Consider the following 27,177-nt stretch of genomic DNA (forward strand, 5'->3'; position numbering starts at 1 on the left):
AGAAGACTCTTGAGAGTCCCTTGGACTGCAAGGAGATCCAACCAGTCCATTCTGAAGGAGATCAGCCCTGGGATTTCTTGGAAGGAATGATGGTAAAGCTGAAACTCCAGTACTTTGGCCACCCCATGCAAAGAGTTGACTCATTGGAAAAGACTCTGATGAGGAGGAATTGGGGGCAGGAGGAGAAGGGGACGACAGAGAATGAGATGGCTGGATGGCATCACTGACTGAATGGACGTGAGTCTGAGTGAACTCTGGGAGTTGGTGATGGGCAGGGAGGCCTGGCATGCTGCGATTCGTGGGGTTGCAAAGAGTTGGACACGACTGAGCGACTGAACTGAAGTGAACTAATAGAAAGGTGTGGGCAGGGTTTAGACAGAACAACAAGGAATGGTGCAATTCCTTGAGGCTGAGTAATAACAATGCTGTTACCTGGGCTGAACAGAGGGAGTAGCAACCAGAAACTAGAGGGCTGTCCAATAAGCTGTGGCCTTGGTTCAAGGATACAACCAACCTGCAGGGACCAGGAGGAAGTCAGAGGAATATCCTCACTCTCCTTCTCCTCTGTGGTCTGCTGCCAGTGTCTCCTTTCGGCCATACCCAAACAGGAACCAAGGACAAAAATGTCTACGGGTGATTGCACATAGGTCAGCCTTGTGAGGCACAGGTCCTAAAGAACTCTGGAAGGGCAAATAGAAGACATTCCACACACCATCGATTCTCTGCTGCCTTCGACTCCAATGATCTTGCCCAGACTTTGGAAGGGACACGATTATATGGAAGTTAGCTATTTCTGGTACTGAGGATTTGTATGCCTATAGAAAGGAGGCTTGAGGAGGAGTACATTAGACTGTAGGGCTCTCCATATGTTTCTGGGTCACTGATGCTATCAGCATTTGACGACAATGAGCAGAGGCTGGAGATTTCAAGCGTGAGTGGTTCATGCATTTTTTTTGCTTCCTCCCAACCCACGGGCCTTTAGATTTCCCTTCTCCTCCTCTGCTTTCAGCCATCCTTCCAAAGTCCATTTCCTTTTCCTTTCTCAAGATTCTTACCAACCAGGAATCATCTTTAGTTTGAACCATATTGTATCAAGAGCTGGAATAGAGCTAGGGAATGCCACATGGAGAGAACACTGGGATGAAGAAAAGGAACAATCTTAATCATTTTCAAAAGTTCTGAATCCCCAGCCAGAAGCCAGAAAGGGCTCTAAGGGAGCAGAAGATGAGTGTGATTTCTGAATGAGCTAGAAATGAGGAAGAATGGAATAAGAACCATAGGACAGGAGGGAGAGCTGAGTTAACTGGGGCCTGGTGACTAGAAGACAGATTCAGGAGTGAACCCTGATTCACACAGCCTTGAAAGATAGATTGTAACTGAGGAAAATTAGAATCATGAGAGTTGAAATATAAAAATCAGAGGGAAGATATACAGGTTGGAAGAGTGAATAATAGGAGAAACTAGTTGGAATAATCACAAGAGAATTTATACAAATAGTTTTTCAAATCTTCTCAAGTTTTCTTTCTGTGTCTCTTCCTCACCCATCTTCTCCGCGCCATCTATTTTTTACATATTTAAACAGGAAAAAACAATCTGAAACAAAAGAATGAAACCTCCAACTTCCTTCCCGCTTTGAGCCAGCTTTCCATTTTTGCACCAATAAATGATTCTCTGGGAGAGTTCCTTGGTGATCTAGTGGTTACTTTCACTGCCAAAGCCTGGTTCAATCTCTGCTCAGGGAACAGATTCCACAAGTCTCGTGGAGTGACCAAAAAATAAATTAATTACAAATAAGAAAAATAAATAATTCTTTGAAGTAATCCTTGGGAGCTCCCCACCTTTCCTTTGCTTATGAGCTAAGGGTTGGGTTTGGATGTTGCTGTTGTATGAAAAAAGGGAGATGAGGAACAGCATACTGAACAGTACTCAGTGAACACCTCAGAGCCAGGTGGGAGGCCAGGCAGAGAACAACACATGTGAACAAGATACACCCAGGAACAAAAACCAAAGCGCTCTGAACTAATTCTTATGAGGCAATTCATGCATTTCACCCCTCCCCTGAAGGACAGTTTTCCAATGTCTTGCCAGAGGAAATGGTCCCTTGCTCCTGGCTCTGGATGATAGAGTAAGAAACAGCCAATTGGGGTGGGTTGGTAACGTGAGTGTGCCAATCGGCCAGATACCCTCACATTTCAACCCCCCCAGCCCAGCCCCCAACCTGAGGGAGAAGCCCATGGTTACTAGCAAAGGTGAAGCAAAAAGGGGTACAGACAGGGGTGACACCCACCCCCACCCTTAGTCTGTGAAAATGCTTAAAAACACCAGTTGTCAATTATTTCCTTTTTTATTTCAGTTTTGGTTGTGAGTTACTTTTTTATATAACTTTATTTAAATAAATAATTAATGTTTAAATAAATAAAATTATATTTAAAAAGTAACAACAAAAACTGAAATAAAAAAGGAAATAATTGACAACTGGTGTCTTTAATAATCTCCACAGACTGGGAGTGGAGGTGGTAACTTTATTTGGCCTTCCCTGGTGTCTCAGATGGTAAAGAATCTGACTGCAGTGCAGGAGGCCCAGGTTCAATCCCTGGGTCGGGAAGATCCCCTGGAGAAGGAAATGGCAACCCACTCCAGTATCCTTGCCTAGGAAATCCCATGGACACAGGAGCCTGGAGGGCTGCAGTCTATGGGGTCGCAAAGAGTCGGACACGACTGAGCAGCTAACACACAGATTGATTTATCTGGCTGTGCAGGGTCTTCACTGCTGTGTGAAGGCTTTCTCTGACTCTCTAGTGGAGAGTGCAGGGGCTACTCTCTAGTTGCGGTGCATGGGTTTCTCATTGCGGTGGCTTCTCTTGTTGCGGAGCACAGGCTCTAGACTCGTGGGCTTCAGCAGTTGCAGCACAGAGGCTTATCAGTTGTGGCTCTCAGGCCCTAGAGCTCACTGGCTGCAAGACTTGTGGTGCGTGGGCTTCAGCGGTTTCAGCTCCTGGGCTCTACGGGCTCAGTACTTGTGGCGCACAGGCTTAGTTGCTTCACAGCAAGTAGCATCTTCCCAGACCAGGGATTGAACCCATGTTTCCCTGCATTGGCAGGCAGACTTTTAACCACTGTACCACCAGGAAAGTCCCTGAGTTACTTTCTTTAGATTCATTGAAAGTGAAAAAAACAGGAAGGAAGCATTCTATTTTTACTGTATTTATCCAGTTGGAGGAAAATTCTAATGTTGGTGAGAAGAGAAGGTTATGTGGTGTCTTTGGGCACTGTTTACCCTGACCACGCCCCTGGCCTGTGGTCAGAATTGACTTACACTTTCCACTTTAGTCCTAAAATCTCTGTAGAAAGGTGCTGTTCCCTATTAGAGGACTGCTCTCTAAAGCTTAACACCTATCCTTCCGCTGCAGTTTCACTGCTTTGTGTGTTCCTTCAGAGAATCACCCTTTCATATCTCTTTAGTAGCTCTGGAATTTTTAAGGGCTCTCATCACTGTGTTCTAGTTTTAATCTCCTTCCCATGGCACCCTTGCTTAGCTATCTTGGGCTTCTGTCCCTAAAGTCAGGGAAACATTCCTTGAGAACAAGAGGAAGAGAGAAACAAGAGTCCGAAGCCTGAAGCCAAGACAAAAGAGAGGTAGTTTGTGGTTTGACATCTGTAAAGTCCCTTCACCTCTCGTCTAAGCTCTGATCTTGAGAATGGGCAAGAGCCACAGACCACTGCTGACCATGGTAGCAGGCCTTCCCTCCAGAGCTACCACTAGAATCACAAAGAGCTATGGGAGACTTTGGAAGGGACCTGGGAGCTGGGAAAAATTAGGAAGAACCATGCCAACCACGGGGGGGCACTGCATCCCCATGGGCCAGCCTGGAGTGTGCAAGACCAACAAAGCAGAGAGGTCAGTCAAGGACAGCAAAGCCCCTCTCCCTTGCTCCCAGCAGACAGCATCTCTCCCTCCACTTAATTCTTGGGTTTCCTAAAGATGCAGACACATCTGTAGGAGAGAGAGAGACAGTCACCACCCATTCACACCCACCTCCATGGCAGATACACACTCTCTGATATGTATACACAAATGTAATTTACTCCCTCTTCTGAAGAGTACCTTGATAACAGTGTTATCTTTGCAGGTGAATGTACTGAGAAGACTGGCCTTCCCTTCCATAATGAACAACAGCAGGTATTGCTGGTCAAGGCTGTAAGTTCTCTGCCTTTTCTGCATGTTTATCTAGGAGCTGGTTGGTCCAATGTTCCAATTAGGCTGTTTTGTTTCTTTAGCATGGCATTTAAGCCCTGCTTGCTGTCTACCCTGTGTGTGGTTGGTCAACACCCTCACCATCCATAGCCAGCTCTGTAACTTCTGTATTTCTGTGTGCGTGCATGCGTGCTGTCGCTTCTGTCATGTCCAACTCTTTGTGACCCAATGGACTGCAGTCTGCCAGGCTTCTCTGTCCATGGGATTCTCCAGGCAAGAATACTGGAGTGGGTTGCCATTCCCTTCTCCAGGGTCTGTATCTCTGCTAGTCACCTAATACTGCCCCCTTCTGATCCTGGCCTACTGCATTTAAGATAGATTTCATCCTGTGTGAGACAGTGAGGAAATGCTCAAGATTCAAGCATACATTCCACACTCCACTTTGATGCCAACGTGTCAGCACCAGATCTCAAGCTACATTAGTCCTTAGCTCAATTCCAGAGGAAAGTGCAATTGCCTATGGCATTTCTATTATATGAAGTAATCTAACAAATGACCTTGTAACAATCCATCTACAATCCTCTTGCCAGTAACGCTATATGGTGCCTTCTCATTTTCATTTCTTGTGCCCCAAGAGCATAAGAATCAGCCTGCAACAGCCACAGGCTATCTGAAGTCCTCTTGATCATTGTTCTTACTTGAAAAGCTTCTCAGAGAACCACACGCATAGTCTAATTAACTCCCTGATTCACAGAAGAGGAGAAATACCTGAGAGGAAGTCCTCTCTTTTGCTGTAACTCTCCTGAAGGAGTCTTCAGATTGGGATCAACTATGAGCAATCCAACCTTTCTAGCAACTGCATGAGGCCTTGTCTACTGACTGTATCGATCAATCGAAAATGAAATCTACAGAACCCTAGGGAGGATCCTGCAGAAAATGAGTCAAAAGATGTCCTTGGACACTTGCGTCAGTTTTCTATGCTTCCTTCTTTAAATCACGATGTTGGTGATGTCTCTAAAATCCTATGGCATTTCTCAGTGGGTCAGTCTCTTAAGATCTGAGTTCCTCCTTTGGTTGCCAACTGGGATACCCTATCAATATCAAGGGCAATACCATGCTATTGGAGTAGGGACCAGTGACCAGGAGGTCACATTTTATAGCGTGTCTATGCTATACAGGGGCTTCCCTGGTGGCTTAGACAGTAAAGAATCTGCCTACAATACAAGAGTCCAGGGTTCAATCCCTGTGTCAGGAAGATCCCCTGGAAGAGGGCATGGCAACCCACTCCAGTATCCTTGCCTGGAGAATTTCATGGACAGAGGAGCCTGGCGGGCTGCACAGTCCATGAGGTCCACAAAGAGTTGAACACAACTGCGTGACTAACACTTTTGCTATACAAGCCCTCTTCTGTGGTTTTGTCACCTTGAGAAGAGAAATGTAAGGGCTGAGCAGGGAGAGGCAGAAAAGGGGCACAAGGCAGGCATATTTAGACCCAGAAGAATAATGGAGCTCAGATTCCTCTATAGTTTATTGTTACAGCAGAAGTTGTGGGAGACAGGAGGGCACCCCCCACATATAACACACTGTGGTCAGAGCCCCAAGGCAGCCCTTCCCACCCCCATGCCAAGCCCCAAGCAGCCATGCCCAGCTTGGCTCCCCCCCACCCCCCTCTAGACACACGCTGTCTAGATAGCTACCAAAGTTAGAGCAGCCGGTGGCCCCAGTCCCCTTCCTACTGCCCAGCTCCAGCCCTTCCGTCACACTTGTTCACCACCCACCACCTCCCATTCCAACTTCCATTTCCACACTGAACGTTTCTGGCATGTCCTGAGGACCACTAACCCACCAGCAGTGCTCCTCTGTCACACGTTCATTGAGGCCCATGCCCTTCAGAGGCACGAAGGATTAATGTGACACTATGCCAGCTTTGGTGAGAGGAGCCCCAGCCCAGAGCCCCTTACCCTTGCAATCTGGGATAAGGAGGGAGAGTCTGGGGGAGTCACCACGGACAACTTCCACAACCTCTTGTCCCTTAGCTACAGACACCCAGATTAGGGAGCAGGGGTACATGCCTTCTCCGCCTAACACCAAGATGAAGGAGAGGGATCATTTAGGGGTCTGGGTCCCTAAGAGATATTAGGACATCTCTCCCAGGAGCTGAGGGAAATCACAGGTTAGAGGTCAAGGTTAGGGTAGCAATCAAAGATCAAGGTCATCTCCCCACATGATCTGCCCAGCTTCCTGTGCTCACTCGGGCCCAGTGCCCTGGGCACCTCCCAGGTTAGTACTGGGGGAGGTGAGGACTGGGTCCCACACCAGGGCAACAAGGGTCATTCAACAGGAGACCTCCATGGTGTGCCCCGGGGGCCCTGAAGAGAGAGTCCCAGACTCGCTGCTCTGGGACAGGGTGCGAGAGCGGGACCGGTTGCCATCAATGGATGCTGCGCTGGTCAGGGAGGCCGTGCGAGACCGGGACAGGCGAGTCATGCAGGATGAAGCCACTGTGGAGACGGAAGGGAAAGCCAGCAGTCAGAGCGGAGGTGGGGAGAGAAGCAGGCAACTCAGAGTGGGGCGCTTGGGTGGAGACGAGAGTTACAAATGGGGCCAGGGGTCAATGAGCTTGATTTGACAGACGGCGGTAAATCCAGGAATTAGCCTGAAGTGGTTCCTGCCCCCCGTGGCCCTCCCTCCTCCTATGCCACAACCTCTTGTCTTCATGACAGCCTCTGACCCCCATACTCACTATAGCCCATGCCCTGCAGGAAGTACTTGAAGGCCTCGGTTAGCTTGCCTGGCTGTGAAAGTAAAATGAGGAAAGGGAGACAGCAAAGTGAGGTTAGAAACTGAGCTGGAGCCCATAGCCGTGGCAGGTTAGAGATGGGGTGTGTAGCAAAGGGTATAGTTCAGGGCCACTAATATCCCACCCCACGAATGGCAGGGGCGCTCACCTGAGTCAGCTGGGGCTGTCCCCCAGAGTCAGCCATCTGTTCAGGAGAGAGTCATCCAGAAAAAGTGATATACATATACACCAATGAGCCATGCCGAGAGGTACGAGAGGGCTCTCTTCCCTAGGCTTCCCACTCCAGGCCATTGGGGTGTTTTCTGTTTCTTTTACTCCACCCACCCACTTGCTCCCATGTAGGACCCTGGAAGCCAGCCTAGCAGCTGAATCTGGAGAAGATCTATGGCTCTGGACCGGGGGCCAAGAGTCAGGCTGAATGTGGAATAGGGTTACTGACCTTGAGGAAAGAAGTCTGGGTGGGGTCCAGTTTTGAGTTACATTCCACCTGGAGTAGGGAGAAGGTTGAATGAATGAAGTCACACTCCCAGTGGCCCCTCCCAACCAAAGGACCCAGGGGCCCAGACCCAATTCATTTTTTTTTTTTTAATTTTATTTTGCACATACCCACAACATATGGAATCTTAGTTCCCCGACCAGAGATCAAACCCATGCCCCCCGCATTGGGAGCATGCAGTCTTAACCACTGGACCACCAGAAGAGTCCTCCAAGTTCCTTTCTTATCAAGCCTCTGGCCATTTCCTTCTTGTCAGGAATCAACCTCTTATGCCCCAAAGTTACTCTCCCCGTCCCCAAACAGAGCTTGCTTCTTGGCAAGATAGCCCTCTGACTGCCACCCTCCTTCACCCACCCCAAGACTCCCTACTGACCACTGCATCTTCATGGGGTGCTTGGTCTCCTACCACCAGCATCACAGGGCACCTAGAGGCATAGTGTTGGGGAGCAGGTGGTGAGCCCCTGGCACTCCCTCCTCCGCCTCCTCCCAGAAGAACAGTTGGCTCCAAAGAGAAAATAACCTTCTGAACCCCGCTGACCCCACCAACAGAGTTCAAAGGGGTAAGACCTAGAGGGTGGTGGTTTGCTAAACAGGATAGGGGAGGAGGTGACAAGAAAATTCCCTGGCAAAAGACTCTCCTTCTAAAGAGTATAAGCATCTACTAGGGGAAGATCCAGGGAGAGAGGCAAAGCTTTATCCCTTAAAGTCTTACTTGAGGGTGGTATCGCCTCCACGCACAAAGTTCAGGTCTCGGCGACTAAAGAGGGTTCAAAAGAAGAGTAGAAATTTTAGGCAAGCAGTGCTACCCACCCAGATGTAAGCCAACTTCCCCATGAGGAAGCAATCTTCCTCTCCTAAATTAGAGTTGAATATTGGTGATTACAAGTGAGAACTGAAGGAGAAGGTGGCAGACAGGCCTCAAGCATGAGCCCTATGGTCACTTGTGCCCAGGGTCTCTGGTCAGAGGGCAGTGAAGGGGATGAAGGGCATGAGGACCGGAGATCATCTTACTTCAGGGAATCTAAAAATCCAAGGAAGTAACAAGAGAGAGGGGGCCGGCTTCTCACAATTCTCCCCCCCAAACCCCCGTCTGTTCTGCAGCTGCCCCCTACTGCCCAACAATCCCCGCCCACCTCGCACAGCCTGCTTCCCCTCCCCTTGGCCCCTCTGTGCCTCCCATGACCCCCATTCCCACTTCCACATTTCTCGTCCATGCCCACTTACTTGTTGTAGCTGTTCCAGTACAGTTCAATGTTATCCAGGTTGGGGGCATGTGCAATGATATTTCTATACTTTTGTATCAACTCAGAATTTCCGGACAGCTCTTCCTGAAGGAAAATAGAGGAAGAATAAATAGGGCTGGGTAAAGAACTCAAAAACAGTTACTAGATGCAAACTTCCCTCCCCAAATCAGTCCCAAGTAAGGAAATCACCCCACACATTCCAGTCCTTGCTGGTTCCCTCTACTTCTTCCATCTTCCACAACCACTTACCTGGCTGAAAAGATGTCCAAGGATCATCTCCGAAATGGAAGAGGTGAGACCTGTTAGCTATGAGGACAGGGCAGGTGAAAAAGCTCAGGACATTATGAGGAGTAGAGACCCAAGTTTCTTTCCTGCTCCTTCCCCCCTCCCTGAAGCTCACAGGCCAGCCAGTTATGTTGTTAGAGCCTAAATGGACCCACACAAGGGGAAGCCCCCAAGATCTCAGTGCACAGGCCCCCCAAACCTTGTGGGCTGCCCAATCCATCCAGCCTTTGGCGTTGGGATCAATGTTGATGAGGACAAGACCCTCGACGGTATCAGGGTGGGTAAGCTGAGGGGCAGCAGAGGGAAGTCAGAGGCAGGCATGGACTTATCCCCTCCCCACTGAGCTCTGCCCACCCCAGGCTCCATGGGGCCTGCTTCCCACCTTCGTACGCACAGCCTCCCCCCAAGCACACACTGGTAACACTGACTGGGCCTTGGACCCGCCTTTTGCTTATCTGGGTTTTTTTTTTTATTTCTTACAGCGTATCTCGACAGGACGTAGGCCCCAGCTCCAACACCAATTCCAATTATTGTGGAGAAACTGTGAAAGGTAAATGTAGGTCTAATGGGTCCGGGTATCCAAAACTTTGACTCTCCAAACTCCTCACCCTCCTTCCTAAGGCCATGGGCACAAAGGACAGAAAGGGACCTTCCTTTGGGGGGATGCTGAAAAAGAAGGTGCTAAGGAGCTAAAAAATGGACACTGTAGTCTTTTCCCAGCTCCCTCCAGGGAGAGTGAGTGTCTTGAAACACCCACATGCCAACCAACCAGACACTGTTTCCTATGTAGCTCTTTGTCCATTCTCAATTTTCAGGAGCTAGTTCAACTAGTTCTGTTTTCCTTCCTGGTTCCTCTAGAGGAACTGGGAAGGGGGGCACTTAAAGCAAGATATTAAAAAAGATACAACTTTGGTGAACAACAGGAAGTATCAGGAGAAAGAGCCCAAGAGGTGAACCACAGCTGCCCAGGGCCCTGATGCCCAGGAAAAGCCAAGTCAAGGACAGAGCCCAGGTGTCATCAGCACCAAGTATGCACCGGAGAGGCCACACCTGACTTCCTTTTCCTTCTCTCACCCCCTCTGCCTCGGTCTGGAGGAGGCACAGGGAGTGGGAGGGAAAGACAGGCTTGTCTGGTTCCTCAGGGACTGTGTCGCCCCCTCCTCTTCTCTAGCTTCCAGATCAGAGCGGACCCTCCTCAGCCTGAGGCAAGGCCAGGCACACAGCTCCCTTTTCTTCTCCTCCTCCCTTAGGGCTACTCTGCTGACTCAAGTCAGCTTTCCAAAGCCACCCACTTCCTCTCAACTGGAATAGACAACATCTAGTCCAGACAGAACTCGCTCAGGAGTTCTACGGGCCGCCTTGTGCTGGAAAGAGAACTCTGGCTCGGAGGGGTCCCCAAGCCTCTCACTTTAAGTACTGCAGGATGCAAGGGATCATGTCCGCAAGCTGGTCCAGAGATGGGTACTGATACCTGGGAAAGAAAAGAACGTTAAGGAAAACACCAACCTGCCCCCATGGCCCCCACCTCCATGTCCTACTCATTCTCTCCCAGGGTCACCATTTGCCCTCCCCTTCCTCCTCCCTGATCCAATCTACTCCATACCTGCCATGTGCCTCACAGCCTGATGAGGAGGGAAGGAGCTAATTCTCACCCCAAAGGGAACACGGGAGCCCCCTCTTCCATGCCAGGGGCATCCACATGAACCCGCACGAAGTTCTGAATGATTTCCTGCATATCCGCAAATTGAAACAGCGGCTGGAAGCAGGATTTATCTAAAGAGAATCCCCATCACCCCAACAGTAGAGTCAGACGGGGAAAATGTCCCCAGGTCAGAATCCACCCTCTTTCTTTCATGCCACATTCAGACGAGGAGAGAACTTCCCCTTGACATGCCACATGGCTCCCTTCCCATACTGGCCCTTCCCCTCACACTGGAGTCTTGCCCTTCCCCTCACACTGGAGTCTTACCCTCCCCCTGCCCCACCAGCCTTTTTCCAGAAAGAAATGGGAGAGGAAGTGAAGGTCCTTACAGTTGAGTCCCACATCATGGTAGGTGAGTATCGCTGGCCGTTTGGGTTTGGGGGTGCCATAGACAGTAAAAGTGACAGAGCCATAAGGTGTCTCCACAGAGTGAGTCTGCAGGAAAACAGGTCACCATCAGGCAGGAGTCAGGCTGAGAGGAAAAGAGGCACGAGAGGAGCCTCCATGAAAGTCGGGGCATTGAAGGGGTAGGGGCAAAAGAGAGGAAACTGGAGCCAAAAAGTGGAAGTAGGATCAGCAAGAATTTAGGTAAAAATGACACCGGAAGATGATTTAGGGGGTGGGAAAGAATAATGAAAGATCGAAGAGCATCAGGGAACTCAGAAAAGAGGGAGGAGAAGGCAGGAAAGCAGACAGATGGGGACAGGAAAGGACTGGAATAGAAGGAGAAGAAGCAGAGAGAAGAAAACCAGGCAGGGGCCCCTCCTTCCTGGAGCAAGAAGAGCCCCTCCTCCCACCTGGGGCTGCCCCAAGCTGTTACCTGTCCCTGGTCCAGGAGGATTCGGGCAGCTAACTCAGCCTCCTGGAGAGATACACACAGACAGATACACACAGAAACACACAGTAGAGTCACAGAGAGAGAGTCAGACACAGATAAAAGAAAGGTAGGTAAAGAGGCCAACGGAGACCAATGACAGAAAGAGATTGACGAAAAAGAGACATGGAGAGGATGAAGGTTAGCATAGTGAGAGGAAAAAAGCCTGGACTCTCAGCCGTGGTGTTTGGGGAGAGATAACATGGGGAGATGTGGAGAGCGTAGTGGGGTGTGAGTGACAATGAGACCATGAGTCTGGAAGGGGAAGAAGTGAGGACTATGCTTGGAGGTCTGGGATTCCGGCCTGGGAGTCAGGGGTCTCTGATAACCTTGGCCACCTCGGGTGTCTGCCCTGGCAACAGCGGCTTCTCCTCCGTGATCTGTACTTCCCGCAGCTCTGCCATGGTGACCTGGCAGGGTGAGGAAACACAGAGACTGGGGAGGTTGCCCCCACACTGCATGCCTCCCCCAACCCCTGGCTTCCTCTCAACACTGGACAGTGCTGAGTTCGGAGGGCCCCAGGAGCTGAAGACTACTCCAGGACACAGAGAGAGGTGGTCCGGCACCCCCAGCTGTAGGGCCAGGCCACTAGGAAAGAGGGCTTGGGGAAGAGGACTCAGGACACCACTTCCTTTCAGCCTGGCCATCCCAACACCCCTCAACACCGACACCTTCCGTACCCCCTCCCCTATCCTGGATGGAAATATCAGGGTGGGGCAGCAGGGCAGCTCAGGTTTCCCAGGCTATATTTAGGGGCCACCCCACACTCCTAGTTAGGTAGGGGGTGAAACTCGTGGCTCAGCGACTGGGTGCTCTAAAGATACCAAGGGATGGGTATCGAGAGTTCACCACTGACTGTGACCTTCAACTAAAGCGCCAAGGTCAGCAGCGCAAAGAGAAAGGGGCTAAAAATGACCTGAGTAACATGACCAAAGGGGGGAGGGGGAAACCAGAAAAGAAGGACATGGGACATCTGTGTCCAACAGACCCAATGCCTCCCTTCCTCCCAAGACTCCTGACTTGGAATAAAGTAGCATGTATTCAACCTTTGGGGCCAGTGAGGAGCAGAGCACCTGTGCAGACGAGCAGAGTAAAGGGCCAGCAGCCCGGAGGTGGGGTCACTTACTTGGCTCCTATTGGCTGGATGAAGTAGGGTTAGGGGTCAGGGTTCTCACTCCTCCTGGCTCTGGGGTCTGAGAAAACAAGGCAATGAGGTGAATGACATGGGAGACAAATCCTGGATCTTTTAGAGACAAAAAACCTAAGCCAAGACCTGGACTATCTGGGTCACCAATCCCTGCCAGGTCACTAACCCTCCCAATCTGTACCCACGAGTCCAGTGAACAAGTCTTCTCCAGGCTTCAGCTAGAATCAATACAGGCTGGCTCGTCTGCCGGGCAACACAGCAGGTATCAGTCCAGGCTTGGGAAGGGGGGCGGGGGGCCGGGGGCGGGGCGGGAGAGGAGAGAAGGAAGTGCTGATGTGGAGGAAAGAGCGTGTCTTATGTCAGAACCTCTGGATTCTACCCCAGGCTCTGCTGCTCCCACTGTGACCTTGGCTCCGTCTGTCACTACTCTTGTGCTCAATTTCTTATTTGCAAATTAAAGTGGGGACTAAGGGATCCCCAAGATTTTTGACAGCTCTCGAGTGAGATGGGGTGACAGAGCACGACTGTTTCTTTCCACCATTAAAAAAAATTTTTTTTTAAGCCTCGTGCTTTCGCTTCTCTCCTCCACCCAGTCTCGGTGTGGATCCCGAAAGTGGAGAAGGGGTGTGTGTGGGGCGTTTCCACAGTCTCTCCCCAGCGTGCCCCGACGACCCGCAAGGGCCGAGAGCCAGCTGGGAAGGGATGGGGAGGACAGATGGGACTGACTGGGCCCAGCCCCCGGAACCTGTCCCTCCGAGTCCCCTCGCTGCCATCCGCGTGGGGACTGACAATTCGCGCGGCTGGCGCTGAGAGCCCTGGACCCCGGACTCAACTTCGTGCACGCCCTAAACACGCCCTGCAGCCCGCAGAGCCTCCGCCTCTGTGCGCCGCGGCCTCGCGGCCCTGTGGGCCGGCTCCTGCCCACAAGGCGTACTCTCCGAGGCGTTGGGATCCAAGCGCCTCCCGGCACCCCCAGGCGCCAGCCTGGCCCCGCGGCCCCACTCCCGCCCTTCCCCCTACCTGCTGCCGCCGCTGCCGCTTCCACCTTCACTTGCCTTTGACTCCCCGGCCCGCCCCGGCTCGGCCTCCCCACAGACCCGCCCCCGGCCCGCCCCAGCCCGCCCACCGGCCGCCAGTTCCCCGCAGATCCGCCCCAGACCCCTGGTAAACACGCCCCCCTTCACCCCGCCCGGAGCCTCCCACAGCTCCGGGAGGGGCAGCTCTGGGGGCCCGAGGGGAACTCTAAAGAAAGCCAACTGCTGGGTGCTTCCAGGCTCCGGCCCGCGCTCCCCACAACATTCACCACCCTCCCCGCCCCCCCGACCCCGGCAACCGGGCGGCTGTGGGTGTGGGGGATCCCTTAGTCCCGTAGGGGATCCCCACGCCCGCTCTCAGCACCGCCCCCACCCGTGATCTGGCCCTGCCTGTAGCACTCAGGCTCCTTCCTGCGCCCCGACTCCGAGGTGGGAACCGGTAAAAGGGAGACGAAGCCAGGGTGCTGGCACCCCACGATTTTGACTCCACCCGCCCGGAAACAGAGGGCTAGGCCAAAGAAGGATCTCTGCTGAGGAGGCGAGGGTCTCGACCGCGGAGAGGAGAGGTGTGCCTGCACCGACTAGGGAGTGGGGGCGTCGAGGGCGCGGGAGTTACAATTTCTGGACGCCCAGGGTCCTGGTACCTCCTCTCTCTGCAGTGTCCCGGCGACTGCTCTCCGGGTTGCTCCCTGAGAAGTTGGAAAACAAGGCGGGGAGGGGGGGTGGATGCGGGGGGCCGCTATAAATAGAGGGAGATCGCGGGAGGGGGGGAGAGGATGGCCAACGGGGACTCCCGGGTCAAGGCCCCAAGGAGGGGCGGAGGAGGGGCAGGACCCCCAGGGGTGCTGACTCTTGGGTAAACAGGCACAGGGGTGGAGTTAACTCTGTGGAAGTGGGGTGGGGGTTTGGGGAGGACGCAGTGTCCCGGGCTGGGACCCAGGAGACCCTGTGGCTTCAGTGCTAACCCCTTCTGTTCTGGCACAGAGAAGGAGGCCGGCTCGGCCCAGCCCAGGCAATGGTTTCTCAGGGGCAGCGGCGTCTCTCAGGGCCTGGGTGGGTGTGACGGCCTGGATCCCTCACACTCTGCTCTCTCCTCACCTATATGCACCCTCCCTGTGCCCCTCGGGGAAAAGTCACCCAGAATGAGATAGTTATGAGGCTAAAGGGATTCAAAGTTGTCTTACACAAAAGGACACAGACTGGATTTCTCCCCACCTGCGCCCTTTCCAGGTTCCCTTCCCCCAGAGGTCCCCACCCCATCCTCCTTCAGCCTGGTTCCTGAGTTGCCATTTCGGGGGCTGGGCGCCAGGCCAGCTGGGAACAATGGCCAATGGAACTGGAGCTGCCAACTGCAACACCAGCTCAGACTGCCCCCCCAAGACCCCTAAATTGCCTTCCCCCTCCTGCCTGGGAACCACCCCCCACAACCACCCTCACCACCCCCTCCCATCCAAGGAACATCAATGCCCCTTTCATCCCCACTTGGCAGGGTCTATTGGAAAGGAGGGGCCAAGAGGAAGGAGGTGACCCAGAGTAGATCCCGACTAATCAAATCCAGCTTTTAACAACCCCAAACCTAAAGGATTCCCTCTAGACCCCCCAATTTGGGGCACCCAAGTTTTCCTCCATTCCCTTCCCCACTCCCTTCATAACCATTTACCCAGAAACTGACACAGAAGCTGGGCACCCCTGGCTCCTTGCCTAGTTCCCTCTCTCCTCTGGATGCCAGTTTAACACTCTCCTGGACAAGGAAAAGCCTGCTGGAATTGGGACTGTAGATAAAAATGCATAGGACAGAAGAGAGCTCTCCCAGCCCAGCTGGAACTGGGGGAGAAAAGAGAACCTACAGTGAGAAATTCTGCCTGCCACCTCCTCTGATGTATCTAAAGTAGGTCTTACTTGGAGTGGGGGAGGGAAGGACCTGGAGGTTCCAGCATCTAAATCCGTCTCTGGGTCAGGATGACTCAGGGGGAACCTGATAAGGGGCCTACGCAGGGGCGTAGGGCAGGCAGGAGTCAGGAAATTTCCACTGGGATCTGTTTGCTTCCTAGGCTAGGGGTCTCAGCCTGCCACAGGCAGTAAGAGGCTGCTTCTGCTCTAAGATGGGGTCCCTCCTTATCAGGGCAGATCTCAGCCTGGTCCAGTGTCAGTGGCCCAACAAGAACATTTTCCCTAACTTCCTTCTCTTGGACCAAGAAGCAGCTTCAAACTATACCTTCCAGTTGGCAACAATAAGGACCTGCTCTGAGCAAGCCACTGTATAGATGGAATTCAAAGAAGTGTGAGTCTAGTCATACCTCTCTAGAGCTTAGGATCCAGTAGTTGAGAGAAGATACAAAGATAGAAAACGTTCAGAATGATGTAATAATATAAGATTAATTGTTTACACAAAAAGTCCTATAGGAAGAGTTTCCCATCCTTTTCAAGTGGGAGATCAGAGACTTCCATTCCCAAATGATGATTTTAAAATCCCCTGATGGAGACCAACTGTGAATTCAGCAAATACTTTCAGGTAAGTTTGTTCAGTCTTCTGGTAATTGTAACATCTATGCATGTATGCACCTACATGTGCAAAGTTAATTATTTACTCAATGACCAGTCTTCTGTGTGTGTGTGTGTGTATGTGTGTGTGTATATATATACATACATAGGTTCCACAGGCCCTCAATAACTCAGAAACCCTTGCCCAAAGAAGCTGCAGCCCACAGGCTAAGAACCATTATCTTAGTATAATTCAGAGAAGGAAAGGGTTTTGTTCTTAGGGTAAAGCATCCTATGAGAAGTACAGTACAGTACTTGCGTGAGAAGGAGGGGCATTCTATCAAGGCAGAGAGACCGTAAGGGAAAATTTAGGGACAGAAATACACAAGTTAATTTGATGAACTGCATAGTAGCTACTACGTGGAAGGTAATTCCTACATAGTATCCCCCCCCCCCAATACTATAAGATAAATATTATTGTCCTCACTGTACAGATGAAGAAATTAAAGCTCAGAGGTGTTTAGTCTCTTGCTCAAGGCCACTCACTAGTAAATTATTTATCTAGGACTTAAATCCCTGGATTCAATCCTCTCCAAAGTTATTCTGTCTCTACCAGGCTTCAGGTAGCCTCTGCAGCATAGAGTGATTAGGTCATTATGGCCACAAATGCAGAGTAATACTGATGAAATGTGACATCTGGTAAGGTGGATTGGAGCCAAGTGTGAAGGTCCTTGAATGACAGGTGAAAAGGGTTGACTCTTCAAAAAATTTTGAAGATCCAGAGTGTTCTTGATCAGGAACAATGGATAAGTAATTGTTTTGTGAAAATAATCTGATTGGGAGCGGAGGGTTAAGAAGAGATGGATTATGGAGTGGTTGAGGGTAAGGCATTTGACTTAGGAAAGAGGTCATTTAGAAGCCAGAATAATCAACTAGATATGAGATGACAGGGACTTGAATAAAGAGTGGGAGTAACAGGAATGGAAAGGAAGGAGTGGATTTATAAGACAAGGGAAATTACAGAAATTGGTGACTGATTAGATGGGATGGGGAGGGAAGTCACCGACCTAGTGGCTCTATTTTAGGAGCCATGAAGTTCATTCCTCTAAATGGTTTCCAGCAAGAGAAAAGGCCAAAGAGAAACTCCTTCTGAAAGAAGAAACAACACATGTAGTAAAAACTGAATAAAATTACAGCATTACTTTAAAAAGAGAGGGGAGGGCATTCCCTAGTGGTCCAGTAGTTACTCAGAGCCTTCACTGCCAAGGGCCTAGGTTCAGTCCCTGATCAGTGAACTAAGATTCCAGAAGCCATGTGGCATGGGAAGAAAAAAATATCCCTGACCTGCATAGAAAATTAAAATTATCTGGAAGATTTTGAGAGTCTGAGGCTCACCCTCACCCTAACCCAGCCAGGTATGTGACCCTACAAGGCCCACACTCTTTCCGTGTGGGGCCCAAACTGGAAGCCATTTCAAGTTCCTATTGAGCCTGGTCTGCCAAAGCCAGTGGGATTCTCCATGTGGGTCATTAACCCGGCCAGGAGATGAAAAAAGGACAGTGCTAGACTGATGTCAACCTGTTTCCCTTAACTCCTTCCCTGAGCTCTCCTCAACTTTTGTTGAGGGACAGAGCATAAGACAGTTTAACTAGGACCAGAGGACTGGTTCAAGCAGGGCTGAACCAAGGAGGGAAGCTTGGTCACTTGCAGAGATCAGGAGGTTAGTAACATGCTCAATGCAGCATGCAAGGTAGGGACCCAAGACCCCCTCCCCCAAGTTTAGAGCTGTAACAGGGGCTGAAAATGATGTCACATAAACATTGCTGAGGTCACAGAAACTTCCCTCTCCTCTCCTGTCTCCCTCCCCACTGCCCCCCAGTCTCCTCAGCCAGCCGGCTCCCACGGATCTGCACGCACTTACCTACAGAGGCTGGTTAGGGTCAGACACCATCCGGGCACTCTCAGGTACACAGAAGTGGTGGGGAAGTGGTTGGCAATGGCGATTATTCAGTATGTAGGATCCACATTAGTATCCCTCCTACTGGGAACAGTAGGTTGGACGGGTGTGTTTGTTCCTGTTGCTGATTCTGATTTTACTGTAACCTTCATCATTCTTACTCCTCAGTCCTCCCCCCTCCCTCACCCCCAAGCCTCCCCCCTTACTGTCCTCCCCCACCTCCTGTTGACCATGGCATCAGAAGCAGAAAGAACGTTCCAGCGGTTTGCTGTCTTTGGAGAATCATCAAGCAGTGGCACTGAAATGAACAACAAGAACTTCTCCAAGCTGTGCAAAGACTGTGGCATCATGGATGGCAAGACGGTCACCTCCACTGACGTGGACATCGTTTTCAGCAAAGTCAAGTAAGGGACCAAAGACGGGAGTGGGGGTGGTGAGTAGAACAAGCAAGGTCATGGGATGTGGCAGGGTTTCTGCAGTAGAACATTTGTAACAGGTCTCCTGAGCACCTACTGGGTGCCTGGCTCTGCTAGACCCTGACCTCAAGACATACAGTGTGTAGAGGCCCCGTCTGAGTAAGAGGAGGGCTGGACCTTGGAAAGCGATGACTTCATGTTCCTCAGTTCCTGGATTTCTGTCTTACTGACCAGGGCCAAGAATGCCCGAACCATCACATTCCAACAGTTCCAGGAAGCAATGAAGGAACTGGGCCAGAAGCGATTCAAGGGGAAAAGCCCGGATGAAGCCCTGGAGAACATTTATAAGCTCATGGAGGGCAAGGACCCAGCTACCACTGGTGTTACTGTGAGTGACAGACTTCATTCCTAACCCTGACTCTGCTTCCCTGAGTCCCTGCTGCTCTCATCTCCCCTCCTCTGCACCAATGTCTCCAACCCTTTTCAATAGCAGCAGGAAGACAGGGCAGAAGGCCTTTCGGCATTGTTGGTACTGAAACAGACTAATTTAGAGATCATCGAGTCATTTCAGAAGTGAGGAAACTATGAGAAGAAGTGACTTACCCAAGGTCCACAACGATTTTATTTATTTACTTATTTTTCTTTTCACACCTATTTTAATAGTAAAACTTAGACTCATTCCCAAGTATCCAGGATCTGGGCCAAGCCACCAGGGCCAGGTGGCTTTGGAGAGACACTGAGCACAGAGCACAGGCTACCTGCTCCCTACTCCTCTTCGCGCTCTTATGTAAGGTCTAATATCCAACTTCTTGCCTCACACACACCTTTCTGTTCCCTATTTATCCTCTCTCTACTAAAAGCTCTTTCTACTGTGGGTTTAAAATAGGGCCTTCCCAGCAGGACAGAGGGGCTTCCCTGATGGCTCAGATGGTAAAGAATTTGCTTGCAATGCTGGAGACCTGGGTTTGATCCCTGGGTTAGAAAGATCCCATAGAGGAGGGCATGGCAACCCACTCCAGTATTCTTGCCTGGAGAATCCCCATGGATAGAGGAGCCTGGAGGGCTACAGTCCATGGGGTCACAAAGAGCTGGACAAGACTGAGCGACTAAGCACAGCACAGCAGGACAGAACTTGTGTTTTAGGTCTGCGGTTGAAGTCCTCTGGCTGCAGCCTAGTCAAAATAGCTTCTCCGGAAGCAGAAAAATCCACACACACCTCCCTACTCATTCCCATGCCCTGGATTCCTTTCTCACGAGTGGATGGCTTTTATCGTAGTTCCTCCTCTCGTCTGCACCTGAGCCCTAACCAGGCAGCACCATGCCAGGGGTTGAACATGGGCTCAGACAACTAATAAAACTACTCGAAGGCCATCTCTAGAGAAGGGCTGTGACAGTGGAGGGGAAGAAAGGGAGAAGGCTCAGGCTCCTCACCCTCTGGCCCACAGAAAGCAACAACAGTGGGCGGGGTGAGCCGGCTGACGGACACCAGCAAGTACACCGGTACCCACAAGGAGCGCTTTGACGAGAGTGGCAAGGGGAAAGGCATCGCGGGACGGGAAGACGTGACTGACAACTCAGGCTACGTGAGTGGCTACAAGGGTGCTGGCACATATGATAAGAAGGGCAGCAACTAGGGAGTAGCCTCATCTTCGCCTGTTGGCCCTTGACCTTGCATCTTGAACACCAGGGAGCTTGGAGGGGACAATAAACATCTGTGTGTGCAGCAGTTCATGAGCTCTGTCTTCCACCCGGGGAAGGATGAGGGACCCTTGGTGCAGAAACAGAGAGAAGAGCCGAGAAACCCAAGGGTAGGCCTTCCCAGAGGCACGTCCTTCATTCTACTTGGCCTCCTCATCACTGGGTAGCATCCCTCTCAACAGCTGCTTCTAAGAACATGGCTGAGGAATATACTTGGAGATAAGCGATAAACTAGCTGTGGAGGCAAAAGTATTTGCTAGTTGTGCTCACACATTACCAGTATCCATCCCCCCCAGCATCCCAAAGGGGAGTAGCAGTTCCCGATTTGACATAGCATGGCCCAAATACTAGCAATGAGACCGTTCCCCGCCCCTCCACCTTCCTCATCTGTTGCAGTCCATGTTCTGTTGGGGAAGAAATAGACACCAGAGATCCGGAGGCCAAGGATCAAGGATCTACTTAGCCTAACTCCTGTTATGAGCTTATTCTAGAGCTAAGGGTTTCCCTGGTGGCTCGAGAATGTGCCTGAAATGCTGGAGATGTGCAGGAGACATGGGTTCTATCCTTGGGTCAGGAAGATCCCCTGGAGTAGGAAATGACAACCCACTCCAATATACTTGCCTGGAAAATTCCATAGACAGAGGAGCCTGGTGGGCTACAGTCCATGGGGTCGCAAGAGTCAGATACGACTGAGCACACAACACAACAAGGGTAAGGAGACTTCATTTTCAACCCAGTCCAGAGCTGAGTCTTACCCCACCCACCTCCATCGTGGTAGACGTGGAACAGAAGATCCTACTGACCCTACTGCCAAAGGGTGGCCCAGGAAGATGGCCAGAGGTGGGTGACTTCCAGGACTCTGAGAGTAGGAGTTCTGATGCATTGCAGGAAAAGTAATGAAATCAGAACTAATTCAGATGTGCTTTTTATCTTTTTATTTTGCAATGATTAGACTCACAGGCAGATGTAAAAAAAAATACAGAGAGATCCCATGTACCCTTCTCCCAATTTCATCCAATGGTTGTATCTTACATAATTCAAATATGGTTTTAAAACCTTCTGTGACCACAGCTGAGCCCACTTCATCCCTGCCTTGTCAGAGGCAGATCCTGGATTTGGGGGGATATCAGAAGGAGCTTCGGGAAGGAAAAGGATGCAGGAATCTCTGCGAGAACAGGTCAGAGAAGATAACTTAAAACTCCAGTGGTCCAAGGCGAGAAGGATGGAAGGAAAAGAGGTCAGAGAAAGAATACAGGATGACTAAAGAGGTTGGAGGTGTTGGGGAGAGACTGAGAGCTGAGGGGGATGTCCTGGAGAAATGAAGCTAATATGAGTCTAAGACTCTTAGGGAGGGTCGTACAGCTAGAGATAGCCACCATACGGGTGAGTGAGTGGAAAATCGTAAGGGAGATGGGGAAGACCGAGAAGGGAAAGGTGGCAGGGAGAGGATTTGAGACTCGGAACCGGTGCCATGGTGTGAGCTGAGGCTCTGGGACTCCGGCCAGGATTCAGGATCTGGCCCAGTAGATGGACAGTCGCTGCCAACTGGACACAGTCAGCTTCTTGGGTGGGTAAAACGGTCTGTGGGAGAGTGAGAACGGTGGCGGGGGTGGTAGGGGGAGGGAAACAAGACGGAAAAGGCCTAGAAGACAGTACAACGTTGCATGGTGACCAAAAGTCTGGACATACTTCCTGCCTCCCTGGTCTCTTGGGAGGGGACTCTGCTTGCCTGTGAAGCCAGAAAGGAAGCCTTGTACCAGAAATCTGAGCTTCGGGAGTGGGGACAGGCTAGTGTGTAGCAGTGGCCGTGCACGGGGAGTTGCAGGGGTGGTTTTAGACCGAAGGCCTCCCTTCCTAGTAGAGGCCAATGATATCTATGGGTTCACCATCGTACTTTTCAGAGCAGAGCAGATAGAGCCTTTGGTTGGTCAGGGTGCTGTTGTAACGGCAGCTGGTCGGCGGCTGTCTGGGGTACAGGGAGCAAATTGTGAGCGGGATGGAGTCCTTGGTGAGCGTGCAGTATTCATTGTAATTCTCACAGAAGCTCTCACTGTATTTGCAGAACTTCCAGATGACTGTCCAAGGGGCATGTAAGACATAATGGATCCTTGGGCAATACCAGCTTTCTTGCCTGCCCCGAACATAGGACATCAGACCATTGCAGTAACCTTGGAAACCTTGGGCGTAGGTAACCTTGGGATAGTCAACATGTAAGGTACGGAAGTTCTTGATGGCAAGCTGAGTCTTGATGTTTTCAAGCAAAGCTGTCCCTAGAACAACCTGGAGGAAGAGGAGCTGGGCCACAAGTGGTGCCATTCTTCCTGCTGGCAGAGTTAAGGTGGTTGGAGACAGAGGTGGCTGGCTGTCCCTGCCCAGAGCCTCCAATGTGCCTCCAGCCTCCCCAGTGTGCCCTCCCCTATGCCTTCAAGGCCCAACTGTCCCTCAGAGATCATCCAGCCCAAGTCCTCGTGCATCAGAGAGAGGAGACATTTGCCCAAGGTCACCCCGCTGGTCGGCCGCCTCTAACCATTCCCCCTGTCCCTGGGTCCACCTTAGAATCTCAGCTTCACCCCATCCATCTGGGAGCTGTGGCACTTACGAAATAAGAGGTCCAACTGGTCCCTGGGTAAGAGGCACTTCCTGGTTACCCTGGCCTGCTTAGTCCTTCGGTAAAAATGCAGAGGGTCCAGAAGTAACAGGCTCAGCAGCACTTCCCTGACTGCAGCTTAGGAGGGACGGGAGCTGGAAGGCAGCGGGACAGAGGCGGAGTCTTCCTGCCTGAGGCCAAGGACAGCCAACAGGTGAGAGAAGAGGCTAGAAAGGTTGGTGGATAAAGACTGGTGTGGGAGGAGAGCATGTGCCCTGGGATTGAGGAGCCCCTGGGCTGAGGGGGCTGGATGAGGAGGAGGAAAGAGCCATTTACCTTCTGCTCTCCTCCTCTCTGGTGTCATCAGAACACTAAGTTCCAGTCTCCTTGCCAGAAATCCCCCGGTTCTTAGGCTTCCTTTGATGTCTTCTCTGGTTCACAGGCCCTGCTCCCGTGGAAAGGTGATAAGGAAAGCACTGTCGTGTTTCTGAGAAACAAGGTGCTGCTTATTCCTGACCCTCAGAGAACAGGGGGTCTCCCACTCTCTCATCCCACTCCTGGGGGCCCCGGGGCCACATATACAAGGGAGCCTCCCTGCCGCCTGAGTGCTGGGCTAAGAACCAAAGACCATTCTGTGGACCCCTCACCGTCTCCGTCACCAACTGCACTCCAGTAGTGATCACTCTGACCTTGTAACCTCAGGCCCTTTAGCGTCAGGGCACTCCTGGAAACCTATGAGTGCTGACCCCGAAGGCTCAAACTTGTCAGGTGGGAGTAGACAGCGTCACCTGGGCTGGAGGTGGTGTGGGCCGGTGCCCAATAGATCAGATTCTTGCTGTTTAAAAAAAAAAAAGGGCCAGGCTACTAAATCGTTTTCATCAACCCCTGCCCCTTCACAGTCCTGGACTTCCACAGGCTTCTCGGCCTTGCCTCCACCACCTGTTGTCCAGGTTGTGTCTTAGGACAGCTTACCATTCTCTCCCTGGAGAGCAGGAAAGGGGAGTCAGAACAGAACCCTGAGTGTTCCAAGGCTGGTGTGTGATTCACAAGGGGTAGGGGGCATGGGGAGATCCACGGGTGTTCCTCATTCACAGCCCCCCTTAACCTTGCTCTTTCTTTTTTCTTTTAAGAAATTTTCTTTTTATTTATTTATTTATGGCTGTGCTGGGTCTTCATTGCTGTGCACAGGCTTTCCCTACTTGCAAAGAGCAGGGGTTACTCTCTGGTCATGACACGCAGGCTTTTTGCAGTGGCTTCTCTCGTTGCAGAGCGTGGGCATACAGGCTTCAGTAGTTGCGAGACTTAGTTGCCCCAAGCCATGTGGAATCTTCCTGCACCAGGGACCAAACCGGTCACTCCTGCATTGGCAGGAGGATTCTTATTCACCGCACCACCAGCAAAGTCCAAACTTGCTCTTTCCGACAACACAAGGCAGACTCCAAAACCAAACCCATCCTCCTCCAGCTTGCTTTCCCTCCTGCCTTGTCTGTTTCCTCAGTTACCTCTGCAAGAAATCTGAGAATGATCCTCCACCTTACCTTGTCCCGAATCCCATCCATTTGGAGGCAGTACTACAAGATGGTTAAGAGCAAAGCTTTTGAGTCAAACAGACCAGGAATTGAATCCTGGCTCTGATGCTTCCAGGCTGTGCATCATGGATCTTAGTTCACTAAACCAGTATAAGTTTCAGTTTCTTCGTCTGTCAGTGAGGATAATATTCCATACCTCGAAGCAGTATTAGGATTCATGAAGATGTATATCAGGAGCTCTTAGCTCAGGGCCTGGCACTGATATGAGCTCGAGTCCATCAGTCACGCAGCCCTGACAATCTCTTAACTAAAAATTTCCTCGAACCTGTCTCTTCCATTCCTATTTCTTCTCTTGCTCAGGATCTCCCTTCTCTTGGACACAACACACTCTCCAACCACAAGAGGACTCTCCATCTCATAGGGCAGAAGACCTCCGTGGCGTGGCCCGCACCATGTCTCCAACTGCATCTCCATCCCTGCCTGCTTCCACCACATCTTGTTCATCTTATCTACTCTACCCAGAATGCTGCTCTCTCCTCCCACTCTCACCCCCACCCTCAGTTCTTTTGAGCCAGTTCATGTGGAGATCAACCCAGAGGTCATGTTTAAGAAGCCTCTGTCTGGAGCATCTCCTTAGGGAAGTGTGCACAGCTAGACAGGTGAGGGGAAAGCCCACACAGGCAGGTGGTTCATCTGTATCCTTCAGGCTGGTCTATCAGCCAACACCCTGTGGGAGCCCATGCAGGGTGGTGCCAGAGCCTGGCTGACTCAAGTCTTTGTTTTGAGGAAGCTAGCATTATGTGGCCCCAGTCTCAGAGCATGCCATCTCTTCCTTATTTGCTCAAGGCTGCAACTTCCCTTGGAAGAGAAAGGGGGCTTTTCGTGCCTCTTTGTCTTCCACTTCCTTCATTTGCTACTCTCCCTTCATCACTGACCTCCACTTGCACAATTACAGAAATGGAACAACACATCATAAAAAGTTTGGGATATGATCTCAGGTTAACCTACTGAGCTTCTGTTTCCTCTTCTGGAGAATGGGATTGATGCCTTCCTTTCCTCATGAGGCTGTGAGAATAAAATGAGACAGTCAGTATGGAAATGCCTTTTAGTCATTCAGTCAGTTCAGTTCAGTTCAGTTGCTCAGTCATGTCCTACTCTTTGTGACCCCATGAATCGCAGCACACCAGGCCTCCCTGTCCATCACCAACTCCCGGAGTTCACTCAGACTCACGTCCATCAAGTCAGTGATGCCATCCAGCCATCTCATCCTCTGTAGTCCCCTTCTCCTCCTGCCCCCAATCCCTCCCAGCATCAGAGTCTTTTCCAATGAATCAACTCTTCACATGAGGTGGCCAAAGTACTGGAGTTTCAGCTTCAGCATCATTCCTTCCAAAGAACACCCAGGACTGATCTCCATCAGAATGGACTGGTTGGATCTCCTTGCAGTCCAAGGGACTCTCAAGAGTCTTCTCCAACACCACAGTTCAAAAGCATCAATTCTTCAGCACTCAGCTTTCTTCACAGTCCAACTCTCACATCCATACATGACTACTGGAAAAACCATAGCCTTGACTAGACGGACCTTTGTTGGCAAAGTAATGTCTCTGCTTTTCAATATGCTATCTAGGTTGGTCATAACTTTCCTTCCAAGGAGTAAGCGTCTTTTAGTCATTAAACAATATATAGTTGGATATCTAGTTATGGTCCTATACCAACTTACTTTTTATTCCCAACTCACTCAACATTGGCAAGTTTTACATTCCCCAAATGAGCCAAGTGACCTCCCCACATCCCCACCGCCAATCTAGAGCCCTCTGTAATGCCTGAAAAGCACTACAACAAATATTGGGGGAAATAGAAAAGTAAATGAGACAGTTCCAGTCCAGATTAAATTTACAATTCAGTAGGAACAACACACGGATGAACATATGTTACAAAGTCATGATCATGGAACCAGAAAAAAGTGCTGAGTGTATGATTGGCCTTTGAGTTTCAATCTTCAATCCTTGTGGTTTGGTCTTTAAAATCCCATCCTGATCCATAGTATTGCTTCATCCATTCTGACATCCTTGTCATGGTTTCATCTGCACCTGAGGCCTGAGATTTGTTAAACTGTTACCCAGTTATACTGGACTTTACTTATACAACAATCATCCTAGAGATGAAGAAACTAACTTTTAGAGAGGGACAGCAGCTTGCTTGAGGCCACCTGTCTAAATCAGTGGTTCTCAAGGGGGAGCAGTTAATCATGTCTGGAGACTTTTTTGGTTGTCACAACTGGGAGGCGCTACTGGCATCTAGCGGATAGAGGCCGGAGATGCTGCTCAACGTCTTCCATTGCATAAGACAGCTCCCACAGCAAAGACGCACCCGGATCAAAGTGTAGCGTGTGCTGAGGTGGAAAGCTTCTGGTCTAGTGACAGAATCAGATTCCCTAACAAGAGCAAACTATCTAAGACTTAGAGATTTTTTGTTTGTTTGACTTTGCTTGTGAAGGCACTGGTTCTTCTGCCAGCCAAAGGACTACTGACCGTTCATCACTGGAACACCCTTTTGTTCTTTTTCCCCTGACACTGACTCTCTACACACAGCCATGTACACATTCTCTCCCTCCTCCCCTTCCCAATGGTAGGATTCTTGAACCACTGGCTAGACTAACAAGTGCAAAGATGATTCCCAATGATCGAGGGGGAGCCCTAAGTGAGCTCACTACAATCTTGGTGGCTTTACCT

At 50.8% G+C, this 27,177-nt stretch overlaps 3 protein-coding genes across 14 annotated transcripts; 1 reads left to right on the forward strand and 2 right to left on the reverse strand.

Moving 5' to 3' along the window:
* Nucleotides 1-5,705: 5,705 nt before the first annotated feature.
* On the reverse strand, nt 5,706-14,515 carry NDRG2 (NDRG family member 2). Of its 5 annotated transcripts, none has more exons than XM_006062072.3 (17): nt 14,422-14,515; nt 12,723-12,789; nt 11,926-12,006; nt 11,543-11,584; nt 11,052-11,157; nt 10,673-10,793; nt 10,429-10,491; nt 9,501-9,561; nt 9,220-9,306; nt 8,985-9,041; nt 8,716-8,819; nt 8,204-8,248; nt 7,865-7,916; nt 7,435-7,482; nt 7,144-7,179; nt 6,939-6,990; nt 5,706-6,696 (listed from the first exon to the last, which is right to left on the reverse strand). In XM_006062072.3, exons 3-17 carry the CDS (start codon nt 11,998-12,000, stop codon nt 6,530-6,532), a joined length of 1,116 nt encoding a protein of 371 aa, XP_006062134.1. In that variant the 5' UTR covers nt 12,001-12,006; nt 12,723-12,789; nt 14,422-14,515; the 3' UTR covers nt 5,706-6,529. The 5 variants fall into 5 exon arrangements, with proteins under 5 accessions (XP_006062134.1, XP_025151797.1, XP_025151795.1 ...); XM_025296012.2 differs by lacking the exon at nt 14,422-14,515 and adding an exon at nt 14,394-14,417; XM_025296010.2 differs by lacking the exon at nt 14,422-14,515 and adding an exon at nt 13,764-13,855.
* TPPP2 (tubulin polymerization promoting protein family member 2) lies at nt 12,937-25,460 on the forward strand. Of its 8 annotated transcripts, none has more exons than XM_044925265.1 (7): nt 14,655-15,665; nt 15,900-16,289; nt 18,138-18,223; nt 18,384-18,619; nt 18,866-19,019; nt 20,077-20,214; nt 24,806-25,460. In XM_044925265.1, the coding sequence occupies exons 4-7, from the start codon at nt 18,447-18,449 to the stop codon at nt 25,013-25,015; spliced, it is 675 nt and encodes a 224-aa protein (XP_044781200.1). In that variant the 5' UTR covers nt 14,655-15,665; nt 15,900-16,289; nt 18,138-18,223; nt 18,384-18,446; the 3' UTR covers nt 25,016-25,460. The 8 variants fall into 8 exon arrangements, with proteins under 8 accessions (XP_044781199.1, XP_044781194.1, XP_044781198.1 ...); XM_044925260.1 differs by lacking the exon at nt 18,138-18,223 and having other exon boundaries at nt 15,900-16,058; nt 16,173-16,289; XM_044925264.1 differs by lacking the exons at nt 14,655-15,665; nt 18,138-18,223 and adding an exon at nt 12,937-13,005 and having other exon boundaries at nt 16,173-16,289.
* On the reverse strand, nt 21,257-22,645 carry RNASE13 (ribonuclease A family member 13 (inactive)). Its single transcript, XM_006062060.3, has one exon. The coding sequence runs from the start codon at nt 22,643-22,645 to the stop codon at nt 22,184-22,186; it is 462 nt and encodes a 153-aa protein (XP_006062122.1). The 3' UTR covers nt 21,257-22,183.
* Nucleotides 25,461-27,177: the final 1,717 nt, after the last annotated feature.

Source organism: Bubalus bubalis, chromosome 11 (genome assembly GCF_019923935.1).
Source record: "Bubalus bubalis isolate 160015118507 breed Murrah chromosome 11, NDDB_SH_1, whole genome shotgun sequence".
NCBI lineage: Eukaryota > Metazoa > Chordata > Mammalia > Artiodactyla > Bovidae > Bubalus > Bubalus bubalis.

Bases quoted from the DNA above. Each gene is read 5' to 3' on its own strand.
- NDRG2 (XM_006062072.3), bottom strand. From the start codon at position 12,000: ATGGCAGAGCTGCGGGAAGTACAGATCACGGAGGAGAAGCCGCTGTTG. The intron at 11,158-11,542 runs GTAACAGCTTGG...GTTTTCCTGCAG, and splicing joins TCCTCCTGGACCAGGGACAG to ACTCACTCTGTGGAGACACC. The intron at 9,307-9,500 runs GTAAGAAATAAA...GCTGCCCCTCAG, and splicing joins ACGTCCTGTCGAGATACGCT to CTTACCCACCCTGATACCGT.
- TPPP2 (XM_044925264.1), top strand. From the start codon at position 16,254: ATGGAGACCAACTGTGAATTCAGCAAATACTTTCAG. The intron at 16,290-18,383 runs GTAAGTTTGTTC...CTTACTCCTCAG, and splicing joins AATTCAGCAAATACTTTCAG to TCCTCCCCCCTCCCTCACCC. The intron at 19,020-20,076 runs GTGAGTGACAGA...TCTGGCCCACAG, and splicing joins CAGCTACCACTGGTGTTACT to AAAGCAACAACAGTGGGCGG.
- RNASE13 (XM_006062060.3), bottom strand. From the start codon at position 22,645: ATGGCACCACTTGTGGCCCAGCTCCTCTTCCTCCAGGTTGTTCTAGGG.